At 54.6% G+C, this 27,732-nt stretch overlaps 1 protein-coding gene and 1 long non-coding RNA gene across 6 annotated transcripts; one reads left to right on the forward strand and one right to left on the reverse strand.

Moving 5' to 3' along the window:
- Positions 1 to 460: 460 nt before the first annotated feature.
- On the reverse strand, positions 461 to 9,719 carry LOC113908888. The gene is made up of 3 exons (XR_003515632.1): positions 9,589 to 9,719; positions 3,666 to 3,908; positions 461 to 678 (listed from the first exon to the last, which is right to left on the reverse strand). It is a non-coding gene; the product is annotated as an uncharacterized LOC113908888 (long non-coding RNA).
- GPR68 (G protein-coupled receptor 68) lies at positions 3,979 to 27,589 on the forward strand. 5 transcript variants are annotated; one of them, XM_027569491.2, is made up of 4 exons: positions 9,051 to 9,674; positions 16,317 to 16,426; positions 18,465 to 18,637; positions 26,080 to 27,589. In XM_027569491.2, exon 4 carries the CDS (start codon positions 26,209 to 26,211, stop codon positions 27,289 to 27,291), a length of 1,083 nt encoding a protein of 360 aa, XP_027425292.1. In that variant the 5' UTR covers positions 9,051 to 9,674; positions 16,317 to 16,426; positions 18,465 to 18,637; positions 26,080 to 26,208; the 3' UTR covers positions 27,292 to 27,589. The 5 variants fall into 5 exon arrangements, with proteins under 5 accessions (XP_027425294.1, XP_027425292.1, XP_027425291.1 ...); XM_027569493.1 differs by lacking the exons at positions 9,051 to 9,674; positions 16,317 to 16,426; positions 18,465 to 18,637 and adding an exon at positions 3,979 to 6,709; XM_027569490.2 differs by lacking the exons at positions 16,317 to 16,426; positions 18,465 to 18,637.
- Positions 27,590 to 27,732: the final 143 nt, after the last annotated feature.

A 27,732-nucleotide genomic window follows, 5' to 3' on the forward strand; every position in this document is an offset into this window, starting at 1 on the left:
GGAACGAGTGGGCCTGGGGAAAGCGCATCACCTCTGCCTCTGTCTAGTGGCGCGGTGAACACCCTGAGGTCAGGCAGGAGCCCGAAGGGTCGAGGTAGCACTCAGACCCGTCCTCCCCTTCCCAAACTCTGGCTTCTTGGCCCAGCCCACTGAGGTTAAGTTTACGGGGGAATCACATGGCCCCGGCCAAGCCGGCCACCTGCCACCCCCGCCCCCCATCCCCTCTCCCAAGAGACCCCTAATGAAGAGAGGGGAGGAAGGCTCTGGGCCCCGCGAGACTGGGAGCGCAGTGGCTCTGGAGCAATGGGTCTGGAAGCCGCCCCTCCGAGCCCCCGCCCCCTCCACCTCCTCCCGAGGCGGCGCGCCAGCGGGAGCAGGTGCGCAGGGCCGCCCGCCCCACGCCCCCCCGTCCGTCCCCGGCGTCCTCCCCCCCCCCCGCCCCCCCCGCCCCGGGCCTCCGCTCCTGCCCGCCGCGGTCCGCGCTCAGCCGCGGCCCGGCTTCCTGCGCCCGGGACCCGAGAGAGGTGAGTGCGCCGGGGCCGCTGGGGTTTGGGCCGGGGTTAGCGGGGCAGGTAGTGCGGGCATGGCCGGTCGAGGGGACCGCTGGACCTTCAGCAAGGCCGGCTCCCGGACATCTCCTGCGGCGGAAAATTCAAAATCCGGTCTCCGGATAAAGGCCTTTGTGGGGAGTGGAGGAGGAGAAGGGCTGGGAATTAGGTCCCTGTCATTCCAAGGTCCATACTGATAGTGCTCTGGGGCCCAGGGACCTACCACCCAGAAGGTGTGTCACGAGGGTGGCATTTGGGGAGGTGGGCAGCAGGCCAGAGGGGGCTGCCCTGCCGAGGGGTCCCTGGGGTGGGGGCAAATCTCAAAAGGCCAACACCATTCACGTCCTCTGGGGACATGCCCTGACCCTGTATATCTGCTGCTAAGGTGTCCCCCCCCCCGGCCCCTCCCCCCCCCCCGCTCCCCAAGAGCGCTGGGGGCCGAGTCCAAGGACCAGGTCCCAGGCTGGAGACTTTGCTGATGGGGAGGTGGGAGAGAGCAAACTAACACCTACCAAATGCTTGCTGGTGCTAGTGCCTCTCCGGCAGCATCTCCCACCTGTCTCAACCGCTCCCCCGCTCCATTCCTTATCACTCATTCAGCAAATGGGCCCTCTGCCAGGCTGAAACCCAGGATGGAGGGAGCTGGTCCCTGCCCATCCAACTCACACTCTAGCTGGGGAGACAGGCTATAATTCAAGGAGTAACTGGCAGAAAGTCCACCATGCTTCTCTTTCCTGCCCTAAATGATCAGAATCTAAGGCAATATTATCCCTGCACTGATGAGAAATTCTTAAGACCACACCATCAGTACTCCCAGGACCCCTTCTGTATCGACAGCACCATACACACCAGTCACTGGGAGGATTCCCAGGATGCCGCCTCATCCCCTTGTGGGTTTCAGTTTAAAAGTCACCTCTTCCAGGAAGGCTACCCGGACTGCCCTCCTCTTGATCAGGTACTCTGGCCTTCCCTGCCCATCAGCCGCTACTCACAGGTGTTATCAGAGTATTGTCATTGCTGTGTCAATCCTAGCTTTCCCTCCGAACTCAGCCACTCAAGTTCCATTTTATTATACACATCATATTTTTATTGAATATTTTTACTTTGGAAACTGGATTATGGCAGAACCTCTATTCGTGAAACAGGCACTTGAAACCTAATCTCTTGCTATCACTATTTTCAGATCTTCCCCTAGGCTGCTTCACAGCTTCTCCGGCAGAGTCCATCAATTTTTTTGGTACCTTGGGCACAAGCCCTGACACCCCAGAATGACCCCTGGGGCCCCTGGCTGAGGACAAAGAGAACCTATATTCTGAAGAGAGGACAGGGACCAGGGCCCCCTCCTTCTCCACTCCCTCCAGGGCCTGACGCCCTCACTGTGTTGGGGGCAGGAGGGAGACCGGCATCTTGGTCCCATCATGCAGCCGTCCCCCAGCCATGTCCCCTCACTGTTGGTCATCTCTTCTCTCTGGCCAGCCTGCACTGGCCCTGATGGTGCCTGATGGGTGGCCCCTCGGGGGTACAATGCAAAAGGTCCTCTGGGGCCTCCCCACTGTCCGGATCCCTGACACGGGTGCCTTGGCTCCAGTACCATCTCCTTGTGCCCCCTTGGCTCCGGCCCCACCAGACAGCCCTCTGGGAACTTAGCTCCTGTCCGCCACGCCAGCTTGCATGACACACGGAGGACGTGCAGGCCACTCACTGCCCCCTGGCTGGCTCCTGCCTCTCCCCAGGCTTCTTTTCTGCCCGACCAAAAAGGCACACTGAGCCCAGGAGCATGCCCCTGCCTGAGGAGATGGACTGCTGGGCTCCTCGCCCTGGAGCAGCCCAACCGCACTCCATGAGAATTCGCTTGGAGAATCTCAGCCTCCCGGTGGCTCACCCTCTGATCCCAGTTCCTGCTTGTCCTCCCCAGCACTGCAGATGTGGGTCAGGGGCTGTAGAACGGGAAGTGGAAGTCCTAAGGAACAGTCAGGCCCATTGCTTCGGGGCACCCTGGGTGCCCCTCTTTGTCTTCAACTGGGCCCCAGTGCTCAACTCCAGGAGGGGGAACCCCCCTCCCACTCATGGTTCTATGACACTTAAATACCCTTATTTTTAAAAAAGGAAATTGTGTTCCACTTGCAGAAGTGGAAAATCAGTACCCTCTGCCACAAAAGTAAGGTAATTAAACAAATAAAAACAAGGAAAACCAAGCAGTGTTGGTTCTAAACTTAGATCAGCACCTACTGCTTGCAGAACACACCTGAGGCTAGCTTACAAAGGGAGATTAACAAGAGTTAAGAACTAAAGGCACACTAACACCCAGCTGAGACTTTCTCCTTAGTGCAGTAAAACAGGTTAAGAGAGAATTAGATAAGGAATAACAAAATACATGGCTAAACTTCTATCAGTCGGCACCTACTGAGTACAGAGCATCACACAGAGCCTGAAGTGATGCAGAACAAGCCTTCAGTTTATCTATCCCTGAAGGGCCACTTCCTCCAGGAAGCCCACCCAGATGTGCCTGTACCTCTCCCGTTGTTAGGGTTGTCATGCTTTACTGTAATGGGGTATTGGCTTCCACTCCCAAGTATAAGTTGCGTAAGAGCCACCACCAGGTCTGTCTCACTTTACCATCCAGGTGTTGGGTCTGGAGCACGGGTGTTGAACAGATGAATGAATAATGAATGAATAACTGGGTTGACCTCCCTGACTTTGGTCTTGCTGGGCCCCCTCCAGCAATGCCTTTCCTTCCTCCTCCTCCTCCCTGCACAAAACTCCACACCTTCCATCCTTCAAGGCCCTGCTTGAGAGTCCAGCTTTTCCAGGAGGCCTTTTTCAAGCCACTGAGCCCCCCCCCCCCCGGGGTTCTCCTGCCCTTGAATATTCAGTGCCTAGCAGTGCCTGTGCCCAGGGGACATTCAGTTCCGTGGTCCAGTGTGTTCCCCACACCTGCACGGGACAAGCAGTATGGGTGACACCACAGAGGCTTCTTACCCACTGTGGAGTGACTCAGCATGGTCCCGCCTTCAGGGATGCTGCTGTGTTGGGTCTGGGCCGCTTGCCGTATGGTCCCCTGTGCTGCCGTAACAATCCCTATAAGCTTAGCGGCTTAAAACAGAAATTTAAACTTACAATTCTGGAGGTCGGAAATGGGTCTCGAGCTGTCAGCACAGTGGAGTTCCTTTATGGAGGCTCTAGGAGAGAATCCATCTCATTTCCTTTTTCAGCTTCTAGTAGCCGCCTGCATTTCTTGACTGATGGCCAACTCCCATCCTCAAAGCTGACTATTGCTGGTTGTGTCTTTCCCACCCATGGAAAATCCAGGATACTCTCCTCATCGCAAGATCCTTAAATTAATCACACCTGCAAAGTCTCCTTTCCAAAAAAAAAGATACATCTATTCATTTGAGAGAGCGAACTCGTGAGAGTGGGGGGAGGGGCAGAAGGAGAGAATCTCAAGCAGATCCACACCCTGCTGAGCGTGGAGCCAGACACAGGGCTCGATCCCGCCACCCATGAGACCTTGACCTGAGCTGAGCTGCCCAGGCGCCCCTGCAAGGTCCCTTCTGCCATGAAAGGCAACATATGCACAGGTCCCAGGGATTGGAACATTGGACATCTTTGAGGAGGGGCATTATTCAGGCTGCCGTAACAGCTGTCCCTGATAGTCAGAGGCCGCTGTGGCCGGTGGTATATTAATAACAACTGATGTTTACTGAACATTTACTCTGGGCCAGGGACCATTCTGAGCACATTCTCCCAACACTCTGAGGTGGGTGCCACTGTTATTACCCTCACTGAACAGGGGAGGCGCTGAGAGATTAAATAACTTGGCACATGGCAGAGCTGGGATTTGAACCCAGGCACTCTGGCTCCCCCGTGTGCATCCTCCTAACCTTGGGGCCTCACCTCCAGGATCCCAGCCCACAGCCTGGGAGAGGCCGGGCAGGGTCTGAAGCCCAACACAGAGGGAGAATTTTCACTGAGATTTTCTGGGCGAGGCTCCATCTGGGTCACAAATTCTCTGCCAGTCCCCTCCCGTGTCAGCCCTTCGTCGACCCCATTAGAGGCACCTAAGCCTATCCCGGGGAGCAGCAGGGAGCTTCCAGTGGTTCTTGTTAGGGGCTCCAGACAGGTGAGCTCGGAAGAGCTCCTGGATGCCACCTACCAGTCAGATTCACCTCTGCCCTGCCCCCACACTCACACCCCAATCATATGATCCCCACAGGAAAACAAAGAAACAAACCAAAGAAAGTAAACCACATTTCCCTAGCTCGCCATAATGAAGAAGCCTGCCTGCATACCCGAGCCAGAGGGGAACACACAAGCCTTCCACAGGCACTGGATGGAGAGGGGTGCCCTAACACCTATTGAGGAGGCAGTGGGGCAGGCATATTTCTAAGAGTTTTTATACTCATTGACTGCAACAACCCTGTGAGGTACTGTTATTATCCCCATTTTACAGATAAGGGAACTGGGGCAGAGAGCAGTCATGTAACTTTCCGAGGTCACGCAGCCAGTATGGAGAGCCACGATTTGATCCATTCTCCATAAGCAGGCGAACCAAGGGCAGAGACTGGTCAGGGCTGGTTGAGCAGTCGCAGCCTGACCCACTCTACGTCAGTCAGCCTAGCCCCCTTTTGTGCCTTCCCAGCATAACCTGCTCTCTTTGCACCTGCTAGGCTGGGCCCCTGGTTTCTAGGTCAATGGATTTCTTGAGAGCACTTTTATATTTCATGCTTACAGCGATCTTCATTATTACACCCATATTTAAAGGAGGAAACACAGGCTGCAGGGAGGCTGAAACACTTGGCAGAGCACTCCCAACCAGAAAGCAACAGGTTTGGGATTTGAACCCAGACCTTCAGATGCTACCCCCTCTCCAAACTGCCTGAGCTTGAGCAAGCCTCGCCTGAAGGCCTCTTCCAGAAGTCTGCAGCCCAGCCAGGCACGCAACAGGGTTTCCCCAGCGTGCCAGATGTATGTGCTCACACTTCGTCTGGACTTGCACTCCCTCTCCACCAGACTCAAGAGTTTCCTGCCTTCGGGTGGCCACATTAGTCACACTCTGTCTGAGAGCCCAAGGATTATCTGAGTGGGAGCGGAAACAGCAGTTGTGTTCATCAGGTCACTCTGATTAATCAGTTCAGGCCCAAACCTGCTGGAGTGTGGTTGATGCCAGGGAAAGAGAATTCTCAGAAAAACCATCTTCTTGCTGCTTGAAACTGTCCAGGGACGAGCTTGACTCTGCAGTGGCAAGCATTTCTCAAAAAGAAAGTCAGACACACCAAAATGAGCAGCTAGGGGGCTCACAGCGACAGGAAGCACAGGGCCAGGGAGTCTGCAAGAGGCAGAGGAAGCAGAGGCTCATTCTGTTATTCAGGGGGCTAAAGACAGATTTCCTCTGAGGCTGGCCAGCTGTGCTAAGTGGAAGAAGGAACTGGAAAAAACAGTAATTTTTTTTTAAAGTAGATAATCTGTGCACATTCTAAGCTATGCGCATATTCTTCCATTAGTGCGAGTTTACAGTGAAGACGCCTCTGGTCCAGTCAGAGCCTTGGCAGGAAGAAGAGGCACCGTCAGGCAGGGTGACCAAGGAGAGGTTAACCCAGGCATGGTTTTTCAAAGGTGTGGGTACCCGGGCCCAGCTTCTCGGGGGAGCTGTCCCTACCCCAGGCTGGAGGAAGAAGAGGGAGGAGCCACACAGGACAAGGGCTCCAGCTGCAGCTAAAGGCAGGCAGCCAGCCTGGCAGGTGAGGGATACTCCCTCCTCACTCTCCTGCTGCCCTCTGATCGCAGTTGGTGCCTCCCATTGGCCAAACCCAACAGAAGCCTCCCATTGGCCAAACCCAACAGAAGCCTCCCATTGGCCAAACCCAACAGAAGCCTCCCATTGGCCAAACCCAACAGAAGCCAGAGGGCAAGGGAGGCCAGTGATCCAATCCATGGAGTTAGGACAGAGACAGGCAGAGAGTGGATGTGGATGGGCTGATAAAAAGTCCTCGGCACACTTCTGGCCCTGGTATGACAATCTCTTTCCTCCATCCCCTCTACTGCCATTTCTGAGCACCTACGGGCCTTCCCTAACCAGACACTGGGAAAATGCAAAGGCCAAGACCGAAAAACCCAGGGGAGGCTGGAAAAGAAGCAATGGACGTCAATGTCACTTATGCCAGGTATGGAGAAATTCTGCCCACGTCTCTGGAGTCCAGCCCATTGTGGGAGATGATTGCTGTGGGCAAGAAAGACAGTTAATTAGTGCAGTGTCTCAAATCAGCATTCTAGGAGCATGGGCCATAATTTGCCATCCCCTAGAACCAGGAAGGTTCTGGAAAACAATGCATGCTTCATTTTAACTTAGTGAGCTGTTTGTTGTTTACAAGGCCAATGCCAGGTTTTATTTACAAAAGAACAAATTCTGCTGCCCCTGCCAAGGACTGGATATCTTAACACCGAGAAGCACAGCAGAAGGTGACACTGTAGGCAGCACGATGAATCTCTTTGCTTCTCCAAATCTAGCATCTTCTTAGGGAGAGCATGGCCAGAGATGCCAACCCTTTTTCCACTGGCCAATTCTGGATCTTCAAGTAACTAGTATAGGTGCCATGCTGTTCTAGCTCTAAAAAGTGAAGCACGAGTCCAAACGGAGCTTGTTTTAATTGAAGAGTATTTACACTTGTAAAAGGTTCTGGGTTTAGAGATCCATAAACAGAGAACAGAGACTGCATGCTAGAAAGAGATAGGCAGGGAGAGAGGGGGCCACCATCTGAGAAGTTACAGTGTGTATGCCACCCCCCCAACTGTGAATCTGGCAGCCCCCACAAGATTCACTTTGTAACAAACTTTCTACATGGCATGCATTGTTTGTACCCTTGGGAGCCAGAATCCTGGATCTGGCAACTGAAGATGGGGCTTTAAAACACCCCACTTCTCTCCTGGGGGGACAGGATGAGGCAGATCATAGTTGCTGCAAGCAGCAGCTTCAGTTAGGACTCTATTCAAGTCCTGGTTCAGACACTCAGCACTGAGTGGCCTCGGGCAATTCACTGAACCTCAGTTTCCTGATCTGTAAAATGGAAGAAGAAAACTACTTGTTGGGATTCAAAGAGACCATTCATAAGCACTAGGGACACAGTAAGTGTTCAAAAGATAAGAGCCATATATAAGAGGGCATGCGGCGGGGGCAGTAACAGCGAACATCCATTGAGCCCTAATATCTGCTGGGTGGCGAGCTAAGGGCTTTGCCTGATTTAATCATGAAATCACCTCAACTCCCTTTTGAAGCAGTGTCCCCATTTCACACATGAGGAACTAGGCACAGAGAGTTTGAGGGATTTATCCAAGGTCGTCCTACTAGTAGGTAGCAGAGCTGGGGCTCCAACCCTAGACACTCTGGCTTTTGAAGGCAGACTCTGATGTGCATTTTTATGGCATGCATAATTAATCCAGACAACTCCATTTGTGAACATTTTGCAAGAAGGAGGAATTTCAAAATGAGGACAGCCTCTGAGAAGAGCTTGCCAGGAGGTTCTTGCTGCCCTCTGCTCTCCCTGCCCCGCCCCCAGCCAGGGTATCTTCCCCCCCTTGTCCAGGTCCATCTCCCTCCAGAGACTCACCGAGGGGCCCAGTCACAAAGCAGGCAGTTTTGAGTCACCCGGAGGGCTTAGCCGAAGGTGAGACATCGACTTCTCTCTTTACCTCTCTGCCTGCTCCATCCTAACCCCCCGACCACGGGTCCTAACGACCATAACGGCACAAGATTCCGCAGACGCCCGCAGGGACCACTCCCAGACATTCATTTCACAAATAGGAATGGGGTGCTCTCCTCTGAGCCAAGCGCTGGGCCAGGAGTGAGTGTCCTGCAGAGAGACAGCTGGGTGCCAGTGACCCCAGTGGATGGTGCGAAAGATGCTGGGAAGGGAGCCAAGCGAGCACCGCACAACTGAGAGCCAAGAAGGCTTGACAGGGGAAGTGACCTTTGGGTCTCAAAACTGGGGCTGGAGTTCAGGAGATGGGGACAGGAGTTCTTTTGAGTGGAGAGGGACACAGAGTTAAGATCTGCGGGTATGAAAGAGCAGAGGTGCTGAAGGAACAGCTAAGCGTAGCTTGGGGAAGGATGCTGGCTCCGGACTCACCTGCCTGGGTTCGAATGTCAGTGCCTCCACTTACTACCTGTGTGACCTCGGGCTCATTAGTTGACCTCTCTGTGCCTCACCCCCCCCCCCGCCACGTGCAAAATGGGGATGATAACAGTAGGTACCTAGTAGAGTGGCGAGGATCTGACGAGTTCCGTGCATCTAAGTGCTTGGCACAATGCCTGGCACACAGTGAGTGCTCAACCCTGCAAAGCTCTGGCTACTGTTACTGCTGTTCTAGGGTGTTTGGGGCAGGCGGGAAGGCAGGTGGCCTTAATGCCTCCTTGAATTCCCAACAAAACCAGCAGGAGGTCCTCCTCTGTGTCGTGCATGGCCACCCATGACTCAGGCACACTCAGGCGGGGGGGACGGGGGAGGGGGGGAGGAAACACCAGGGCTGGGATTCAGGAGGCAGCAAACCTAGGCTGGGCCGCTGGGACTGAGGTCAGGGGAGCTGGAGAGAGGCTCGGGGCAGCAGCGGCGGGATTGCACTTCCTGAGTGGCTACCGATGTGCTGGCGCCGCGGATAAGGACGTGAAAAGTACAGAAAGGTGCTTGCCGGGCTCTTGTCTCAGCTTACCCAGGGATGTGGCGGAGAAGGACCCTTGTCCTTTTGCAGGCAAGGCCAGTCTGAGCCCACACTCGGGGACACAATGGTAGTGGGGGTGGGGAGTGCTGTACCTCTAGGACAGGTCTGAGCGACTGTGGTTCTTCCCGGCAGGCGCCTAGCCTGTGGCCTGTGGTCAGTGACGGGCAGGGCAAGGACCCGCAGGACTGGGTGCGCCCGACGGGGGTGAGGAGGGGAAGGGGGAGAGGATGGGGAAAATCGGGGCACCACGAGGAGGAGGGCCTGGCCAGGAAATGGACCCGCCAGCGTTCCCAGACCACCTCTGCCAGCAACCGGAGGACGCAGCGCCCACCTTGCTTGCTGCGCGCTGGCCCTAGGAGCGGGCGCGGACAACGCGCGGGGTAACTGCGACCGGCACCCTGGCCCTTCACCGCGCAGGTATGTGTCCCCCGGAGCCAGGCCTCTTCCTCTCGCCACGGTCGGGGTCGGTCGGTCGTGGGGTCCCTGGCGCACCAGGAAACCGCCTGCGCACAGGCGAGCGGAGCGGACCGGGTCCTGGGCACTGGCAGCCGGGTCTGCGCCTTCCCCCGCACGGGCCCGTGGGGGCCACGTGTACGTGCGCGGGGCGCAGCGGCCCAGTGCGGGAGCGACGGCGTGCGCGCGTGTGTGCGCGGGCCAGGGGGGGCCAGCGCGGGAGCGGCCGCGTGTGCGCGCGCGCGCGGGGCCAGGCGGAGGCGGCCAAGTGCGGGCGCGCCCCGGACGAGCACGGCGGGTGCCTAGCGGAAGAGGGCAGACGCGGCTGCGGCCAGGCCGGCCTGGTGTCCAACCCCCGCGCGCCGCGGGCGCGTCCCGGTCCCTCTCTGGGGTAGAAATGTCTCTGCCCCGCGGTTGCTGCCTGCTTTGGCAGCCACCCCCTCGGCTGGCTCTGTGGCCACCTGGTAATTACACACACACACACACACACACACAGCTGACCTTTCCCAGATCGCGGCAGGCAGCACAGTGACACAAAGATTCGCCAGGTTTTCCTTTCCTTCCCCCGAAACTGCTCGGTGTCTCTTGAGTGAAGGGCAGGTGTCCGGCCCAGGGAAAGCTTGCCTGCGATTGGCCGAAGGAACGCCGGATGGGGTTGGCAAGGCCTCCTGCCTGGCAGTCGGTGGGCCCAGATTATCCTCAAGCTGGAGAACAGTGATATGGTGACCAAACGGCACAGGAAGACACTTTTGGATTTAGGAGGAGGGAGCACAGTCTTGGAGCCAGAGGCTCTGTGACTTCGGGCAGGTCACTTTCTGTGGCTGGGCCTCCGTGAAACAAATAACTATTAGCCATGGCCACCACATAGAGGGTCGTGAGGACAAAAGAGATGTGAGAATGGTCCAAATCTGAGGTGATGCGATTGTGTCTTCTGGCACAGGGAAGCTTTCAAAGAAAAGAAGGCAGGGAAAATTCCTGAACTTAACAGAGGAAGTGGGGCTTTAGCAGTGTGGATGCCATAGACTAGGGCATCTGCCGCTCAGAGCCCCGTTCCAGAGCTAAAGGACTATGGTCCACATCTCGGCTCTTCCTCTTATTAGACCTATTACCTTAGGCAGATCAGCTACCCTGTTTTTAAGCCTCGGTGTCACTTTCTGTGAAATGGGCATGATAATAGAGCCTGCTTCCTAGGGTGGTCGTGAGATCATGCAGCTGAAGATCTTGCCTTGAAAGCTTTTCAGTGCCCCCTAGACGTTAGCTATGAATATTGTTATTACCATTATGCTGCACCCTTCTGGGTACAGTGCACACTGTAGGGAGGGAAGACTCATCCAACAGCCAACAGTGGAAAACGGGTTTTATCCTTCCGAGCTGGTTGGTCTCAAACAAGATACCTTCCCTCTCCGAGCCTTAGTAGTTCATGGGGAAAATGATGATTATTATATCCACCCACAAAGTTGTTATAAAAATTAAAATAACCATATGAATGAATCCAGCACATGATAAGCCCTCACCTGATTTTGGAGAAAGATAATACTTGTCTCCCACCTATCTACTGCTGCATAACAAACCACTTCAAAGACAGCTGCTTAAAGTAACGGCATTCATCTGCCTTGCTCAGGAATCCACGATTGGGGCAGGGTTTGGTGGGGATGGTGTAACTCTGCTCCTTGCAGCATCTGCTGATGGGGCCCAGCTGGGGCAAGAGAATCTTCTTCCAAGATCACACACTCGTGTGATAGGCCAGTTGATGCTGGCCCTCAGCTGGGACCGTCGTTTAGGGTCTGGGTTCCTGTCAATGTGGGCCCCCTCCCAGCATGGTAGCCAGGTTTTAAGGGCAACTATCCCAAGTGATAGGAAGTGGAAGCTTCCAGTCTCTTCAGAGTTGGCCTCAGGAGTAACAGCCCACCGAGATTCAAGGAGAGGGGACTTAGACCCCGTCTCTCAATGAGAAAAGCATCAAATAATTTCCAACTATCTTGAATCTACCACAACTTGAAAACCTTCCTTTTGCTTTTTTTACTTTTCCTGGGTGCCATGGTGACAAATTAATTCAACTTTGCAAAGAAGACCAGCAGAGATCCAGATACCCATAACTAGGGTCTTACCACAGAGCCTGTTTTGGTCCAGATCTCTTTCTCTGGGCCTGATTCCGGGCTGAAGGAACAGACATCCTATATAGTGGCCTCTCTAGTATCCGTTTCCTTGGAACCTCCGGGGCTTCAGTCCCCAGCTCCGCCAACCCCTTGTCTTTAAAACAAGAGGGGGAAGCCAGGGAGAGGGTAATTGGGGTTCAGAAAAGCAGATTTTTCACAGGTGGCCCAGGCTGAGTATAATGAGCATCGATGTAGCTCTCAGGTCCCTGGAGAAACCTGTTTGTTTTTCAAGAGGGTTGCTGCCTGGGTGTTTGGAGTGACTGTTGTCCTACATTATTAGGTTATTAGCTGATGGGTTGAAGTGCCGTGGGCGGGGAGGGCAGGAGGCCAGAGAGGGCAGCAGGCCCCGGGAGTCGCTATGGCAACCTTCAGGTCTGTGGTTTGTGCTTTGGCTCCAAGCCGGAAGGATGTCCGAGACAGTTGAGACCTTCTCAGAGAGACCACAGATTCTCCAAAGAGAGACCAAAGTCTCTCTTTCAGCAGTAGGTTTCCACTGTAATGTATTTTCACACATGGCCACCCACCCATGTCCTCAGAGTCAAAACCAACCCTCCTCCGGTTGCCTCCTCCCAGAGTCTGACTGTCTGCCCCAGTCTGTTATTTCCCGACTTCAATTTCAGCCACACTGGGCTGCAGAAAGAAATGGATTTTAGATTCATGTATTCATTCACACGTTCAACATATTGTTGTTGTGCATTTATTTTGGGCCAAACTACCTTCTTTCTCTCTGAGAGAGAACAAAACAGACCCAGCTCCTCCTTCCTCCTGGGGCTTACTCTCTAGAAGGGGAGATGGGCATGAGCAAATAATCATCCAAATTCCCACGCACTGCATTGTTAATTATTAGAACATAATTAATTTAGACCTGACTTGAACCCCAGCACTGCCATGAGCCAGCTCTGTGACCTTGGTGTCTTCGGTGGTGAAGCCAGGATAATAATATTTACCTTACAGGGTTGCTGTGAGGCATCATCAAGGCACGCTCTGGGATGCACAGCATCTCGCATGTAGCAGTAACTCCAAGCATGTAAGCACCCACCCGGCGTCCCTTTGTCCATGGCCTATCTGTCGTCTGGAACTCACCGGCCACCTTCTCTCTGTTTGAGGAGCCCTGGTCCCCCCCAGCTCTCTGGCAGTCACAGCAGTAAAACACCCAGACCTCACCTTTCAGAAGTTTCAAGTCGGCCAAGGAAAGACAAAAAGAACCCAAGGAGGGATGTGTGGAGGAGGGTGGCATCTGAACTGGGCCTTAAAGCTCTGGTGCTCAGACTTTGGTGTGTGTCAGAAAAACCAAAAGGAATTGCTCAAAGGCCAGACTCTTGGACCTCATCCTGAAGTGATTCTGATTCAGTGAATCCAGGGCAGGGCCTGGGAACACTGGTGCGGGCTTCCTAAAGCTCATCTGGGAGACGCTGCCTTGAAGACCGGAGGGGGGATTTGACCTTGAATAGTAGGGAGAAGAAGCCAGGAAGTGGGTGGGCCGCGAGAGCAAGGGCTGATGGGGCCTCCTCCCTGCCTTCACACTTCAGCCACCTTCTGCCCATCTTGCCCGCCCTCCACTCCGGGGGCACAGCTAGCTCCAAGGCCATCCCTGCCCAGAGGCTCTGTCATAACCCCCCACACCTCTGATTGGGCCCCATGGCTTTGGTTCCATCACACTCCCTTCTTGCTCGCTGTTAGACTTTGTCCTGGAGTCGGGGTGGGCGTGGGCGACAATGCCCAGCTATTTATTTCCTTCCTTACCTCCTCCACTTCCCAGCCCCTCACCCCAGCTGCCCCCCTCTTTGGTTATCAAGCATTTATTAGTGCCAGACCCTCGGGCAGTATGGTACTAATAAATGAGGCTACAAAAGAGAGAAAGGCCGGCCCGGCTCAGGGGCCTGGGAGCTTGTTAGACGGACGTGCTCAGCCTCACCCCAGGCCTACCGAACCAGATTCTGCACGTAAACGCGATTCCTGGGAGATTCACGTCGACATTTGTGAAGCACTGCTCGGTAGGGTTTTTAATAAGGGCAATATGGTGGCACAGAATAAGGACCCCCAAATGATGTCCCGTTCATAGTCCCTGGAGCCCATGAATATGTTACTTTACGTGACATTAAGGGAGATTAAGGTAGCAGGTAGAATCAAGCTTGCTAATCAGCTGACCTTTAAAGGAGACTGTCCTGGTTTATCTGGGTGGACCCAGCATGATCACAAAGGTCTTTAAAAGTGGAGGAGGGGGGCAGCAGGGTCAGAGTCAGAGAAGGAGATGTGAGGCTGGGAGCAGAGACCAGAGTGACACAGTGTGACACGGGCTCAACCCACCACTGCTGTCTTGGAAGCTGAAAGGGGGCTGAAAGCCAAGGAATGCTGGAAGCCCCTAGAAGCTCGAAAAGGCAAGGAAAGGGATTTTTCCTTAGAACTTCCAGAAGGAAAGCAGGCCTGCCAATACTTTGCTTTCAGCTCAGTGAAACTAATGTCAGACTTCTGACCACTAGACTCTAAGACAAGAAATTTATGTTGTCTTATGCCACTAAGCTGGTGGCAGTTTTTTTCCAGCAGCAACCAGAAACTCATACAGTGGTCAAGAGTCTTTGGAGTCAAACAGTTCTGCTCTTTCCTAGCGATGGGACCCTGGGCAAGTTGCTGGCACTCTTGAGTCTCCATTACCCTACCTAGAAGACAGGGATAACCCTGCCTCACAGGACTGGTACAGAAGTTAAAACAGGAAGCATCTGAAAGGTGCTCAGACCAGGTACTAAGCACATACTCCCCAAATGGCAATGACTGCCCTCCTTGATCCTAAGTTGCTCCCACCTCTTCCCTGACTCCACCAGGGCCATGGTGCCAGGCACTCTGGGAGGTTCTCTGCTGGTTCTTTTCTTGGTCCTTGAAGCCATCTTAACTTCACTCCTGGCCACCTTTGAACCTGCAACAATATTGCACCTTGCATCAGCTCCTGTGATGTAAGCCTGGGCGAAAGCAGGAGGCCTGGGGAAGGTCAAGGCCGGCCTTCAAGATACAAGTCAGCGAAGGTCCCTGCAGTCAAATAGCAGATGGCTCATGATAAGACACTTGTACTTGTCAGAGCCTTCAGGGAGCCTCCGAGGTCTTTACCCCAACTAGCCCCAAATCGGTAGAGTAGCCAGGGGAAACCAGGTAGTGCACCATAACAAACACCTCACCGAGCTGGCCTGCTCACCCTCCACTCTTCCTGGGGTAAATCAGACCATGGGGCAGGACCTTCTACCCTGTTTCCACCATCATCATCATCCCCATCATCACTGTATCCTGACTAACATCAAGGGACCTATTAGGCGCCAGGCACTTGCTGGACCTCATCCCCTTTGGGGGGACTCATAAAAGTTCATTGGTCAGCAAGGTCTGCGGTTTCTCAAGGTCACACAGCCAGACAGTGGCAGCACGGGGATTGAGAGAGACCCCCACGGTCTGGCCCCTCCACGGTCTGGCCCGGCGCCTCTGCTCTTAACCTTCATCCCGTGCCCTTGGGCTCGCTGCCACGTGCTGGAGGTCTTGCATGGTGCCACCGGCTCAGAGCCGACTCCATGGTCCTCCCTATGGTGATTCTCAGATTGCCTGGACTTCTAGGGGCCAGTGGGTGCCCAAGAGCCTTGTGGCCTATGGTGCTGTTGCCCTCAAAATAATAGGCTCAGAGGGGCTCAGAAAAGTCCACCAGCCCTTCAGAGTCAAGGTTCTTGGAGGAGATGTTTATGCTGGGGGCAGACAGGGAGGCCCAGGGCTCAGTCTGACCTTCTGGGGCTGCTGTTCTCGTGAGGGCCTACAATGCTTCCTGACTGCTGTCCCCAAGGGCTGAGAGCAGGAGACCGTGATTTCGGGTGGCAGGCCGGGCACAGTTTAGGCCCTAGGTCTTTCCAGGATGGAAGGAGCTGCAGAGGTGGACCCTGGCAGCCCCTGGGAGGTCACTGTGCCCCACCTAGCTCAGGCACTCTTTTTTTATTTTTATTTTTTTAATTTTTGAAAAAGATTTTATTTATTAATTTGACAGAGAGAGAGAGAGAGAGAGCAGGAACACAAGCAGGGGGAGTGGGAGAGGGAGAGGGAGAAGCAGGCCTCCCGCTGAGCAGAGAGCCTGATGTGGGGCTCGATCCCAGGACCCTGGGATCATGACCTGAGCCGAAGGCAGACGCTTAACGACTGAGCCACCCAGGTGCCCTAGCTCAGGCATTCTTGCCCTTCACTGAATTCTCCAGCAGCAGCTCCAAGATACTGTCACTTTGGGCTGAAGGACAGATTATGAATGGGGGGAGGCAGGCCAGGGGCTTCTCTTGAGACTATGTTTCTATTACAAACTCATTACTTTGCACTTAGTTGTAGGTTTATTGAGTGAGGTTTGGGGGAGTCGAAGTGATGGGGTCCCCAGGACCCCTCAAGCCCCTGCCTGATGCTTGGTGTCCCCACAGTTTCTAGTCCTTCTTTTCCGTTCTAGGTTAAGGACAAAATCCTGGCACCAAAGTAGAACACAGCACAGGCTCCTTTTTCTCTTCCTGAGTGGGTGTCTCAGAAGATGTGGGCTCAGCTGATTTGAGTTCAACTAAAGTAAGAATCACCCCTCCACCTGCAGTCCCAAAGGCCCACTGGGGAGGAAGAGGGGATCTCTGGCCCTGGAGAAAGGAAGACTCCCCACTGCAGGGGAGATATGGTGTCTTTTGGCTGCAGAGGGGGCTGGGCAGCCTGCGGGCAGCTCCTGGGAGGGGAGGGTCCTGGGGCGGGGGAGGGGACGTGGTACCATCCGTGGTTTCCACAGGTATAGACAGTCTGCGGGTCTATGCCCTGTTAGGCTGGGCCAGCCTGTAGAGAGAGACTTTTCTCTGGCCTGTGTGTCCCCTGGGTAGCCAGGCATTCACTACGAAGTTGACCGTGCTCTCCTCACCCACCCGCTCCTTCCTGTGACATGAGGGAAGACCAGCCACACTTCTGCGGCTCGGGGAGGGGGAGAAACATCTGGGTCTAAACCTGCACTACCACTCCATCACGAGATGCAGACTTTTGCAGCAGCTGACATAGAAGCTTTTGCTTGGAGGGCCCAGGCCCCATGGGAGGGGATTTTTTTTTCTGACATCCCTACCAAAATAGTCCCCCCAAAAGATTATAATAGTGATTCATCCTCTGGAGAAGATGAGTCCCACAGATCACCCAATAGGGCAGAGAGACTGCACTTTCTCAGTGACCCCCAAGCACAGTGGACGTTGGCTTTCTGGCTCCAGCAGTGCCTCCTTTGAGCCCCTTCCAAGGTGATCACGTCAAAGGGAGGAGGCTCTGCCAACACAGCATGGCACCTGCAGTCAGCAGCACGTTCTGAGAATCGCTGCTCTCTCATTTAGCTCTGGGGCCCTGGTCTAGACCCTTGGCCTCTGTGTGCCTGAGTTTCCCCATTTGTAAACTGAGGGGGCTGAGCTGGGTAACCTCCAGGGGTTCTTTCAGTCCTGCGGCGCTGAGGAAGTTTAGTAAATGCCGCTGAGAGACAGAAGACCCCATGAAGCCAGAGCCCAGTGCCGGCTCCCTGCTCGGGGCCAGGCTACTTTAAAACACTGCTGTTTCCCTTATAGCCCAGAACCTTCCTCTGTTGCCCTGGCTCTGTTGGTCCGCAAAACAGGACCCAACTTGCTTCCACCCCATCAGCACTGCTGCACGTGGCTGCCCACTGGAGTTGTCCAGAGACCTTTAAAACCCTGGTGCTCGCACCTCCCCTCCAGAAAGGATGATTTCATCCATCTGAGGTAGGGCATGGCCATTGGCATTCTTTTTTATAAGCTCCGCAGGTGTTTTCTTAGGTGAGGTGTGACCCACTGACCCAGATGTCACTTGTGAGCCGCCGAAGGGTGACAGGCCGGGGATGGGCATGGAACTAACCATCCTCCCTACTCCTTGCCTGTTATCCCATTGTCCTTGCCGGTCCGTGTCCACAGTATATTCTAGTTGCTGGAGCACTGGCCTGTCTGAATGGCTCAAGCAAGAACCCCTGGGGCAGGGGTTCAACCTCCTGCACCCCTTCTCCTGGTCTCCTGCAGGTGCTCAGGGTGGTTTGATGGGTAGAATTAGTGCACTCGGCTCCCCCCGCAGCTCCCCCCCCCCCAGACTCCCCAAGGCCCCCTGCCCCTAACTCAGGCTTGAACAGTCCCGGTGAGGTTTCTCCCTGCCACCCCCTGGGGTGTGTGGCAAGCATTTGGAGGATGCGTGGAGGGAGCCGTCCCCCCACCCCACTCTCATCCTTGGCTGGGGAGTGTTCCTCGGCAACCGCCCAGCCTGATACCAGATCGGAGTTCACATGATTCTGCCTCAGCTCAGGAATGGGCAGCCTCCAGCTGGGATTTTCTAGACCGAGCTGGGAGGTGTGGTCTGTGGAAAATCTCCGGAGGGGAAGCGCAGGTCCTGGCTGCAGGGTGGTCTGCCTGGGGCGTCCCCCGGGCCCGGCAAGGTGGGTCCAGTCTCCTCCCCCAGGCCTCTCCAGAGCGGCTGGAGGAAGCCCGGGGTCTTTGAGGTTTGAGGGCACAGCTCAGCCCGGTGGACAGTCAGAGAAGACCCAGCTTCCCCCTTTGCTGCCGCTCACTCCCTGCCTGCTCTCACCTGGCGGCAGAGACCGTCATCACCTTCCTGGAGTCTGGAGGCTGAGCAAGGCAGGGGATCAGTCCAGCTGCTTCGAAACAGAGGATGGCGACTCATTAGTGGGTCAAGAAATCAATTTAGTAGCTAATGAGCTGCATTTCGAAAACCAAGTAGAAATGATCAGAGTGCGTCGCAAGTCCTAGGGTAAGTATTGCTTTGGGGAAGTTTGTTTCTCACTGTGCAAGCATGCCTGTGTATAATGTCTGTGCGTGCTTGGTTACAATGTCAAGTACGTTCTTGCTGTGGCTTGTGGTCGAAAGAGCTTAAAAGGCAGCAAATTTGTGCCGTGATGCCGGGTTCTGCATTCAGATCCACCTGACTTACTATATGAACTTGAGCCACTGGGTTAGGCTCTCTGGGGTTCAGGGTCTGTGAATGGGGATAGCAGTGCCAGCCAAGCTGCCTCAGAGGGACAGCCTGAGCCGCGAGGCCCCCCCTGCCCCCCATGGGACTGAACTTCGAAACAGTTGCAAGGGCTTTAGAAATGACACTGTCTCTTTGTTGTTGGTGCGGGAGTGAGGATATTTGGGAGCCAGATGGGACCAAGGAAGACTGCGGCCTGATTTCTACTTGTGTCCCAGAGGGAAATGTCAGCCTCCGAAAGCATGCGGAGGTTTGACCGCTCAAGGGAAGGGAAGCTGGGCCTGCAGGAAACTCCCCGCTCCGTGGGCTCGGGGCTCCGTGAGTAACTGTCTGTGTGCGTGCCTGAGTGCAGCACACGGAAGAGACGCGAAGATTAGATCACTGTTTATGCACCAGCTCAATGCCAGCATCAAGCACCTCTGCCTCCTGGCTGGGAATGTGCAGGAGACTCTCAGCTTGCGTCAAAGAGGCGCTTCCTTCCTCTCAGGGCTAGTTTCTCATGGTCATTAAAGTCCTCGGAGACCTCCGTGCTGTTGGGCATTTGTGTAAAGATTTGCTTTTAGGTGTTGGGTTATTTTGTGTAGTCTCTGGGTTTCTTAGCTGGATGATGAAGTGTTTGAGGCAGACGCAGGGGCTCCCCAATGTTGGTTCTTCGTCTCGATCCCCACCCCTTGGGCAACCACGGACTGGGCGCACCTTGGATTTTCCTCAGTGGGTGTTGAGGAAACAGTTGACCTGGTAGAGCACCTGCCAGGTGCAGGGGACCAGCCCAGGACTAAGCCTGGGGGCCCTCGTGGTGGCATCCGAGGACTGGGGCTCAGTGAAGCCTGGAGGTAGAGGGTGGTTGCTCAGTGATAATCGTGACGGACAGAAAGAGAATGTGATGCAGAAGAAAGTGTGGGCCGATCTGAGTTCAAAACCTGGCCTGCCACATCGTGACTGTGGAATCTTGAGCAGGTTGGTTCATCTCTCTGAGCCTCAGTTTTTTCGTCTGTAAAGTGAGCCCAGATAAGACTGGTGTTGAAAGAGAGTGAATGTACGGAAACGTTCCTGGCAGGTGGAGGGCTCTCCGCTGATGTGGCTTGGTTCTGCCACTCTGTCTACGTTTTTCCATTTACAGATCACTTTTGCATCCACTGTGTCCCCTGATTTTTGAGGAGCAAGTTTCCTATGGAGAACAGGTACAGAAAGGACACTCCTGGCAGGGTGTAGTTTCCATCTGGGGGTACGTGTCCTCAGGAACCAGTAGGGGAGGCTGGCTGGGATTAGTCCCTAGGAGAAAAAGCTGGAGCCTCTGACCAGCTCTGGAGGCTTGAGCAGATGCCCAGCTGCTAGAGTGCAGGCTACCGTAAATCTTCTTTCTTACCTTTCTGTTTCTATTGATGACATCCCCACTGTCCCAGCACCCAACCTCAAACCCATCTACCTATCCAGTCACCCATTCATCCATCTCTCTACCCATTAACCCATCCATCTATCCGTCTACCCCTCGCCCATCTAGCTGTTTACACATTCATCTACCATCCACCCACCCGTCCATCTCTCTACCCATTCGCTCACTCATCTATCCATCTACCTTCATGCATTCATTCACTCATCCACCTGCCCCCCATCTATAGGTGGCTATTCATCTATCCACCCACCCACCCACCTACCTCTCCACCTCTCCATCCATCTACCAAGTAATTTTTGAGAGCTTATAAGGACCAAGCACTGAGGAACATCTCAGATTTGCCCGACTCAGATTTGTCCATCTCCCTTCTCATTACTTGTCAGTTGCTACAGCTTCTTCTTGTCTCCCCTCTGGCCATGCTTCCTCATACCTAGACCCTGTCATGTCGGGCTACTCTCAGTTCCCCAAAAGTGCCCATTATCTCTCATAGTTGGCTTGTTGCACACATTGTTTCCACAGACAGAAACTCCCCTCTGCTTGGGCAGCCCTTCCCCCTTCTGCTGTCTTAGCCTAACTTGCTGCTCAGGAAGGCTTTTTGGGCTGGGTCAGGTTACCTCCTATGAACTCCCTTAAAATCCTGTGCTCTCTTTAGGAGCTGGATTCACCTGTCTTCTTCACTGTCCCATGAGAGTAAATGCAACTTGAGTTACACTAAGTGACAGTGTCTAGTGCAGTGGCTTCCATACAATAGATACTCAGTAAGTATCTGTTGTGTGAATGGATAAGTGAATGGATGGATGGATGGATGGATGGATGGATGGATGAAAGATTGGAGGGCCATTGAAGGATTTGAAGTAGGAATGATTATGTTAGATTTGTATTTTAGAGGATGGCCTTAAGGGTGGTAAAATGGAGCCAAGAAATCCAATAGGAAGCCACTGCACTGATTCTGGGGATGAAGTCTTGACCAAGCCAGTCTAGAGCACTGGTGAGGAAACTGAAGAGGAAGAGACTGATGTGGGAAATATTTAGGAGCTGAAAATGGTAGAACTGGGTAATTAACTGGATGCTTTGGATGAAGATGCGGAAAGAAGCTGAAGGCCCTTCAGCTGGGCAGGTAGAGATGCCCCTTCCAAGAGCAGATTCATGCAGAAATGAGGGAAGTGGGGTGGCCTGACTGACCATGTCTGGTGAGGCAGCGGGACACCGGTTATGTCCACCGTCCACCTGGTGGGAGGTCTGGGAGTCGTCAGAGTGCAGATGGGGTTGAAACCAGAGAGGGATGCTGTCCCCCAGAGGATGTGTGTCGTGTGAAAAGAACAAACCAACTTTAAATTTGAGCGTGAGGGATGCTCACAGCACCACCATACACTGCCCCCAGGTGAGAGAAATGTATGCCTGTGAGATTGGAGGCTCCTTGAGGGTGGGAGAAACGCAGAGGAACTGGACTCTTGGGCAAGCCACTCCATCTCTCTGGGCCTCAGTTGCCTCACCCCTCAAATGGGGGCAATAACAGGGCCTTTGTGAAGGTGGGGGGGAGCAGATACGAAATGCTCTGCAAACTGTAAAAGATTTTGCAAATACGAGGTGTAAGTACCCCGACAGATCCAGTCACTGTTTGTCAAGAGATTGAATCAGGCTATTGATCTTGCATGGGCTGTATCCTGGTTCTGCCCGTGAGGTCCTGCTGCATCCTAAATTTCCCTTCCAGCCACCCCTGCTCCCCAGCTTGGGAACTCGTGTTATCTGGGTGCTTATCCTGCCACTTATCAGGAACCAAATCCCAGACGTTCCAGACCTTTGAGCGCCTTGCTACACAAGAGTGTGCTTCGTGGGTCAGCTGCACCAACATCACCTTAGGAACAAGCCCCACCTCAGACCCACTGACTTAGAAACACTGAAGGTGAGGCTCAATAATCTGTTTTAAACAAATCTTCCAGGGCACTCTTTAATGCACCTAAATTGAAAACCACTGCTCTTAGAACACCCTTTTTGCTACAAGGGAACGTAGGAGGTGCTTTAATCTAAACATAGTAAATGTTTCTTCTTTGCCCTGCAGGCTTGAATATTTTTGACTCTGGTTGCCAGATTTCGATTATTGTTGGCCTAGGAAAGAGGAAGGGACACGCCGTTGCCCGAGCGCCGCCCCGTCCCCCACACCCCTGCCCCCCACACAGATATACTCTCACCGCTAGGAAACAATAGGCTTCAGCCTGGTGACTCTCAGTGAATTCCTAAGACCTGACAGGATGTGTTTTTCGCTATGGCTTCGTTTGCCCTGGGTGAGTGCTCCTGGGGACAGCTCGGGGCCCTGGACTGCTGTCCACTTCTCATATGGAAGCCAGCCGAACCGTTTGGCCCCACAGGTGTGGGCTTGGGATTCAGGGATAGGAGGGCTGGCAAGAGGAAGGTGAACGGAGCCACAGTTTGACACACTGGGCAGAGTTTCGGGGTCACAGGCCTCAGCTGCCCCTTTCCCCTTCTTCTCACCATCAAAACATATAAGCAAAACCAAAACACACAAAAAGCAAAAAAACCCAAGAAAATGCCCTTGTGCACCATTGGTGGGCATGTAAAATGGTGCAGCTGCTGTGGAAAACAGAGTGGCAGTTCCTCAAAAAATTAAAAATAGAACTACCATCTGATCCAGTAATTCCACTTCTGGGTATCTACCCAGAAGAGCTGAAAGCAGGGACGCGAATAGATAACCATACATCCATGTTCATAGCAGCATTATTCCCAAAAGCCAACGGGTAGGGCAGAAACAAGTGTTCGCTGACAAATGAATGGAAAAACCAAATATAGTAAATACACACAATAGAATATTATTCAGCCTTAAAAAGGAAGGAAATTCTGCAATATGCTACAGCATGAATGAATCTGGGGGACATTTTGCTAAGTGAAATAAGCCAGTCACCAAAAGACAAACCCTGAACGATTTCTCTTGGACGAGGACCACAGAATAGTCACATTCACAGGGACAGAGAGAGTAGAATGGTAGGTGCCAGGGCCTGGGGTGGGGGGCAGAGGGGCATGGGGAGTTCAGTTAGCGTTTCATGGGGACAGAGTTTCAGTTTGGGAAGACGAAAAAGTTCTGGAGACGGATGGTGGTCCTGGTTGCACGACAGTGTGACTAATCAACTGTACATTTTTTAAAATGCTTACCGTGGTAAATTGTATGTTATATATATATATATGTAACCACCACTGAAAACACCAAGAAGCACTCCCCTCCACCACCATCACTGAGATTCCAGGCTTGTGTAGGATGGAGAGCTGACCCCGACCGGGCGTCCTCGTCTTCTGGAGACTGAGATTTTGGGAGTGAGTCTCAGCTGGAGACTGGCTGTCAGGAGGCAGGGAGGTGGGACATGCAGCAGGGAGACCCAGGCTTCCTTCCTCAGTCCGGCTTCAGGCGACCTCAGTTTCCTCACCTGTGAGATGGGGCGGTGGCATTCACTTATTCCTTCCAGAAGTGTTCGTGAGTGCCTGTGAAGTGCCAGGCACAGTTCAAGGCGTACCTGGCCTCTGGCCTCTTGGAATTCACATCCCGTGGAGGAGACAGATCAGCAGCCGCAGTCAAGTTAACCGACAAGAGCAATCTCGGATGCTGCTGGGGGCTCTGAGGAGCAGTCAAGCAGGAGGTGTGAGGGTGGCCGGGGAGGGGGCTGCTTATGTGGGGTGGTCAGCTGAGATCTTGCAGAAAAGGAGCCAGCCCTGCCGTGGAGGGGGAGGTTGGGGGGGGCGGGGGCAGGGGACAGCTCTCCTGAGAGACAATGGCTTATGCAGCCAAGGCGTGAGGCCTGAGCCACAGACAGCTCATTTTTGTGGCTAATGCATGACGGTGGTGGGCGAGGCCGAGGGAGCCGGGGCCAGATCACGCTGGGCTTTGTAGGTCCTATCCGGAGTTGGGGTTTTACTGTAGGTGTGATGAGAAGCCATCTCAGTGGCTTTTAAGCAAGGAAGAAGAGGACCTGGTTTTATTCTAGAAAGAGGACTGTGGCTTCTATGTGGGTCATGGGCGGGGGACGAATGGGAGAGCTGGGGTGGGGGAGGGAGCCCACGTGAGGAGGGTAGCTTTGGTAGAACCATCTCTTGCCCGTCTAGAGACCCTTATGAAGGCTACAGGGTACTTTCCCAGGAAGAATGCCCATACTTACTTATTTACAAGATTGAGCAGGGCGTTGCAGGGGCATCCCTCAAGTTTACCCTCCATGCACCCCAGGACTGGAACTGCTGGGCTGGGTGTCTCTGAGCCCTTCCCCTGCATGCTGCACCCGCTTCCAGGCTGAGCCCTGGCTCCTGGGGCCACGGGGCCAGGCAAGAGCCACAACAGAGCTGCAGTGGTGAGGCGGTGGAGGGAGGGTCCGTGGTCAGCAGGTGGTGAGGTGGCTGCCCGGCACACTCTGAGCGGGTCTCCCTTTTGGGTCCCTGAGTCGCAGCTTGACTATGGTGGAGAGACTATGCAAGGGGCAGGGTGGATCTGCTGATACTTCCAAACAGCTTAATTCAAACCTCACTCGTTCAGAATTTACAACCATATAGACTGTACCTGCTCAAGGCGGGGGGTGAAATTGGTTCTTGGGTGGGGTGAAAAAAAAAATCTTACCTATTACAATGATTTGTCACCCTTCAAAGGGCCACAGTACACAAACAGATGTGCAATATATTTGGGGTATTAAAATTTCACGGAAAGGGGGCCGTCAGGGGAAAAGAGTGGCTAATGAGGCTCTCTGGGAGGATGATTCTTACACAAACAAAAAATTAGAAGTCCTGATTTAGAAACAGTGAGATTTTTCAGTGGGGCCGGAAGAGTTCAATCAGTAGAGTAGCTCAGGCCTTTCGCTTCGATATATTAATTTATAAAGTGGGCTTACCACAGAAATCTTTGTTCTATCTTGTTCAAATGTATCTGTACACATAGCAGTAGCATTTTTGTTGTTGTTGTTAAATTCTCAACAATATAAGCTTTTCACCAGTGTTAAGACTTACCATATTTTACTCTGCCTCTTTGCCTCTGGCAAAACAATGCTGTGGATTTTGGCATCCGTCGATTTACGTGGCCCTGATACTGACCCGAGGACAGGTGTTTCGGCGCCCACCTTACAGATGAGGACACTGACACTCAGAGAGGGGAAATCACTCGCACAGCCTGTAAGCGGCTGACCCTGGCCTGGCACTCATTTCTGTTGGTTCCTTGTGCTGTTTCCTGCGCTGGGTCCTCAATTCCACGGAGAGGAGGTGAAGTAGCACCTCCTGATGAGCACCCAGGAATCCAGGCAATGCCCTGTGGGAAGGGTGGTCTTTGTTTCTCGCCAGAGCACAATAGGACGAGTCAAGGTTGGGCCCCTTCCGGGCTGTCTGGAAAGGCCCCCAGAAGGGGCTGTGGCCTCAGTGCTAACTGACCTGGTACGTTCTTGGGAGCAAGTAGGAAAACTGTGAATGATGCATAGTGCTGTCGGAGGGAGGGTGGCCGGGGCCCTCGCTGTTATGTGCGGGTTGGAATTGATCTTTACCTTGAGCGTCCCTTGGAGAGCGGGGCTTGGGATGAGTCTGTGCTCACAAGAGCTCCTAGCCTTCCTTGCTGCCCCTGAGAGACCAGGAAAATAAATAAGGGACAGGAAGCCAGGGAGTGGGGATAGGGAGGCACAAACCACCATTTAGTGTCTTGGTGCGTGACCAAGGTAGTCAACTAGATAGTCGAGCTGAGTTGAGGTTGGTCCAACCTTCTCCATTAAGTGAGGCGCTTAAAACGGTACTTGACACCCAGTAGGCGCTACATAAACATTAGCTGCTATCATCCTAAGCCTTTCCTGCCTTTACCTTTCAGGGGCTTAGCCACCACGGAGGAGGCCCAGCTTTTGATACAGCTGGAGCCACACCCGGCGAACAAGATGGCTGCAGAGAGACGGGCCCATTCCCTGAGCCCGTGAGGGTCGAGGCGCCCTGAGGCCCAAAGATGGGGAACGTCACTGCGGAGAACGGCTCACTGTGCGCCATCGACCACACCATCCACCAGACTCTGGCCCCGGTGGTCTACATCGTGGTGCTGGTGGTGGGCTTCCCGGCCAACTGCCTGTCCCTCTACTTCGGCTACCTGCAGATCAAGGCCCGGAACGAGTTGGGCGTGTACCTGTGCAACCTGACCATGGCCGACCTCTTCTACATCTGCTCGCTGCCCTTCTGGCTGCAGTACGTGCTGCAGCACGACCACTGGTCGCACGGGGACCTGTCCTGCCAGGTGTGCGGCATCCTTCTCTACGAGAACATCTACATCAGCGTGGGCTTCCTCTGCTGCATCTCCATTGACCGCTACCTGGCCGTGGCCCACCCCTTCCGCTTCCACCAGTTCCGCACGCTCAAGGCGGCCGTGGCCATCAGCGCGCTCGTCTGGACCAAGGAGCTGCTGAGCAGCGTCTACTTCCTCATGCACAAGGAGGTGGTGGAGGACAAGGACCGGCACCGCGTCTGCTTCGAGCACTACCCCCTGGAGCCATCGCAGCGGGGCATCAACTACTACCGCTTCCTCGTGGGCTTCCTCTTCCCGCTCTGCCTGCTGCTGGCCTCCTACCGGGGCATCCTGCGGGCCGTGTGCCGGAGCCACGGCACCCAGAAGAGCCGCAAGGACCAGATCCAGCGGCTCGTGCTCAGCACCGTGGTCATCTTCCTGGCCTGCTTCCTGCCCTACCACGCTCTGCTGCTCGTGCGCAGCCTCTGGGAGGCCAGCTGCCAGTTCGCCAAGGCCGTCTTCAACGCCTACCACTTCTCCCTGCTCCTCACCAGCTTCAACTGCGTGGCCGACCCCGTGCTGTACTGCTTCGTCAGCGAGTCCACGCACCGGGACCTGGGCCGCCTCCGGGGGGCCTGCCTGGCCTTCCTCAGCTGCGCGGGCCCCGGCCGCGCCCGGGAGGCCTACCCGCTGGGTGCCGCCCAGGCCTCGGGGAAAAGCGACGAGCCCGAGCTGTTGGCCAGGCTCCACTCGACCTTCCAGACCCCGAACTCGCCCGGAGCCGGGGGATCCACCGCGGGTGGCTTGGCCTAGCCGGGCTCTCGCCGTGGGGGGCCGGGTGAGGCCCGAGCTCGCTGTCCGGGCTGCCGCCGCCGGCCTCCCGGCTCTGCCACGGGCAGGTGCCTCCTTCTGCCGGAGGGAACCAGGGGCCGCGCCCCGCGGCAGGACCCCTCTGGTCCCGGGGAGCCCGCTCCAGCTTGCTGGGCCCAGCCGGGGAGGGGGCCCCATCGGCTCCTGGGTGTTGTCTGTGTGGGTGGGGCTTCTGGGGAGGGGAAGACGGCCAACTGACACCTCCACGGGGTTCTCGAAGGGAAGCTGCGGGGGCGGGGGGGTGTGCAGAGTGTGCGGACATGGAGGCGGGGGTGGGGGGTGCAGAGTGTGCGGACATGGAGGCGGGGGTGGGGGGAGGCGGGGGTGGGGCACCTGGGGGCACACGTGCCAGGACCTTCCAGTGCCATTGTCACGGATGACACC

Source organism: Zalophus californianus, chromosome 6, assembly GCF_009762305.2.
Source record: "Zalophus californianus isolate mZalCal1 chromosome 6, mZalCal1.pri.v2, whole genome shotgun sequence".
Taxonomy (NCBI): Eukaryota; Metazoa; Chordata; class Mammalia; order Carnivora; family Otariidae; genus Zalophus; species Zalophus californianus.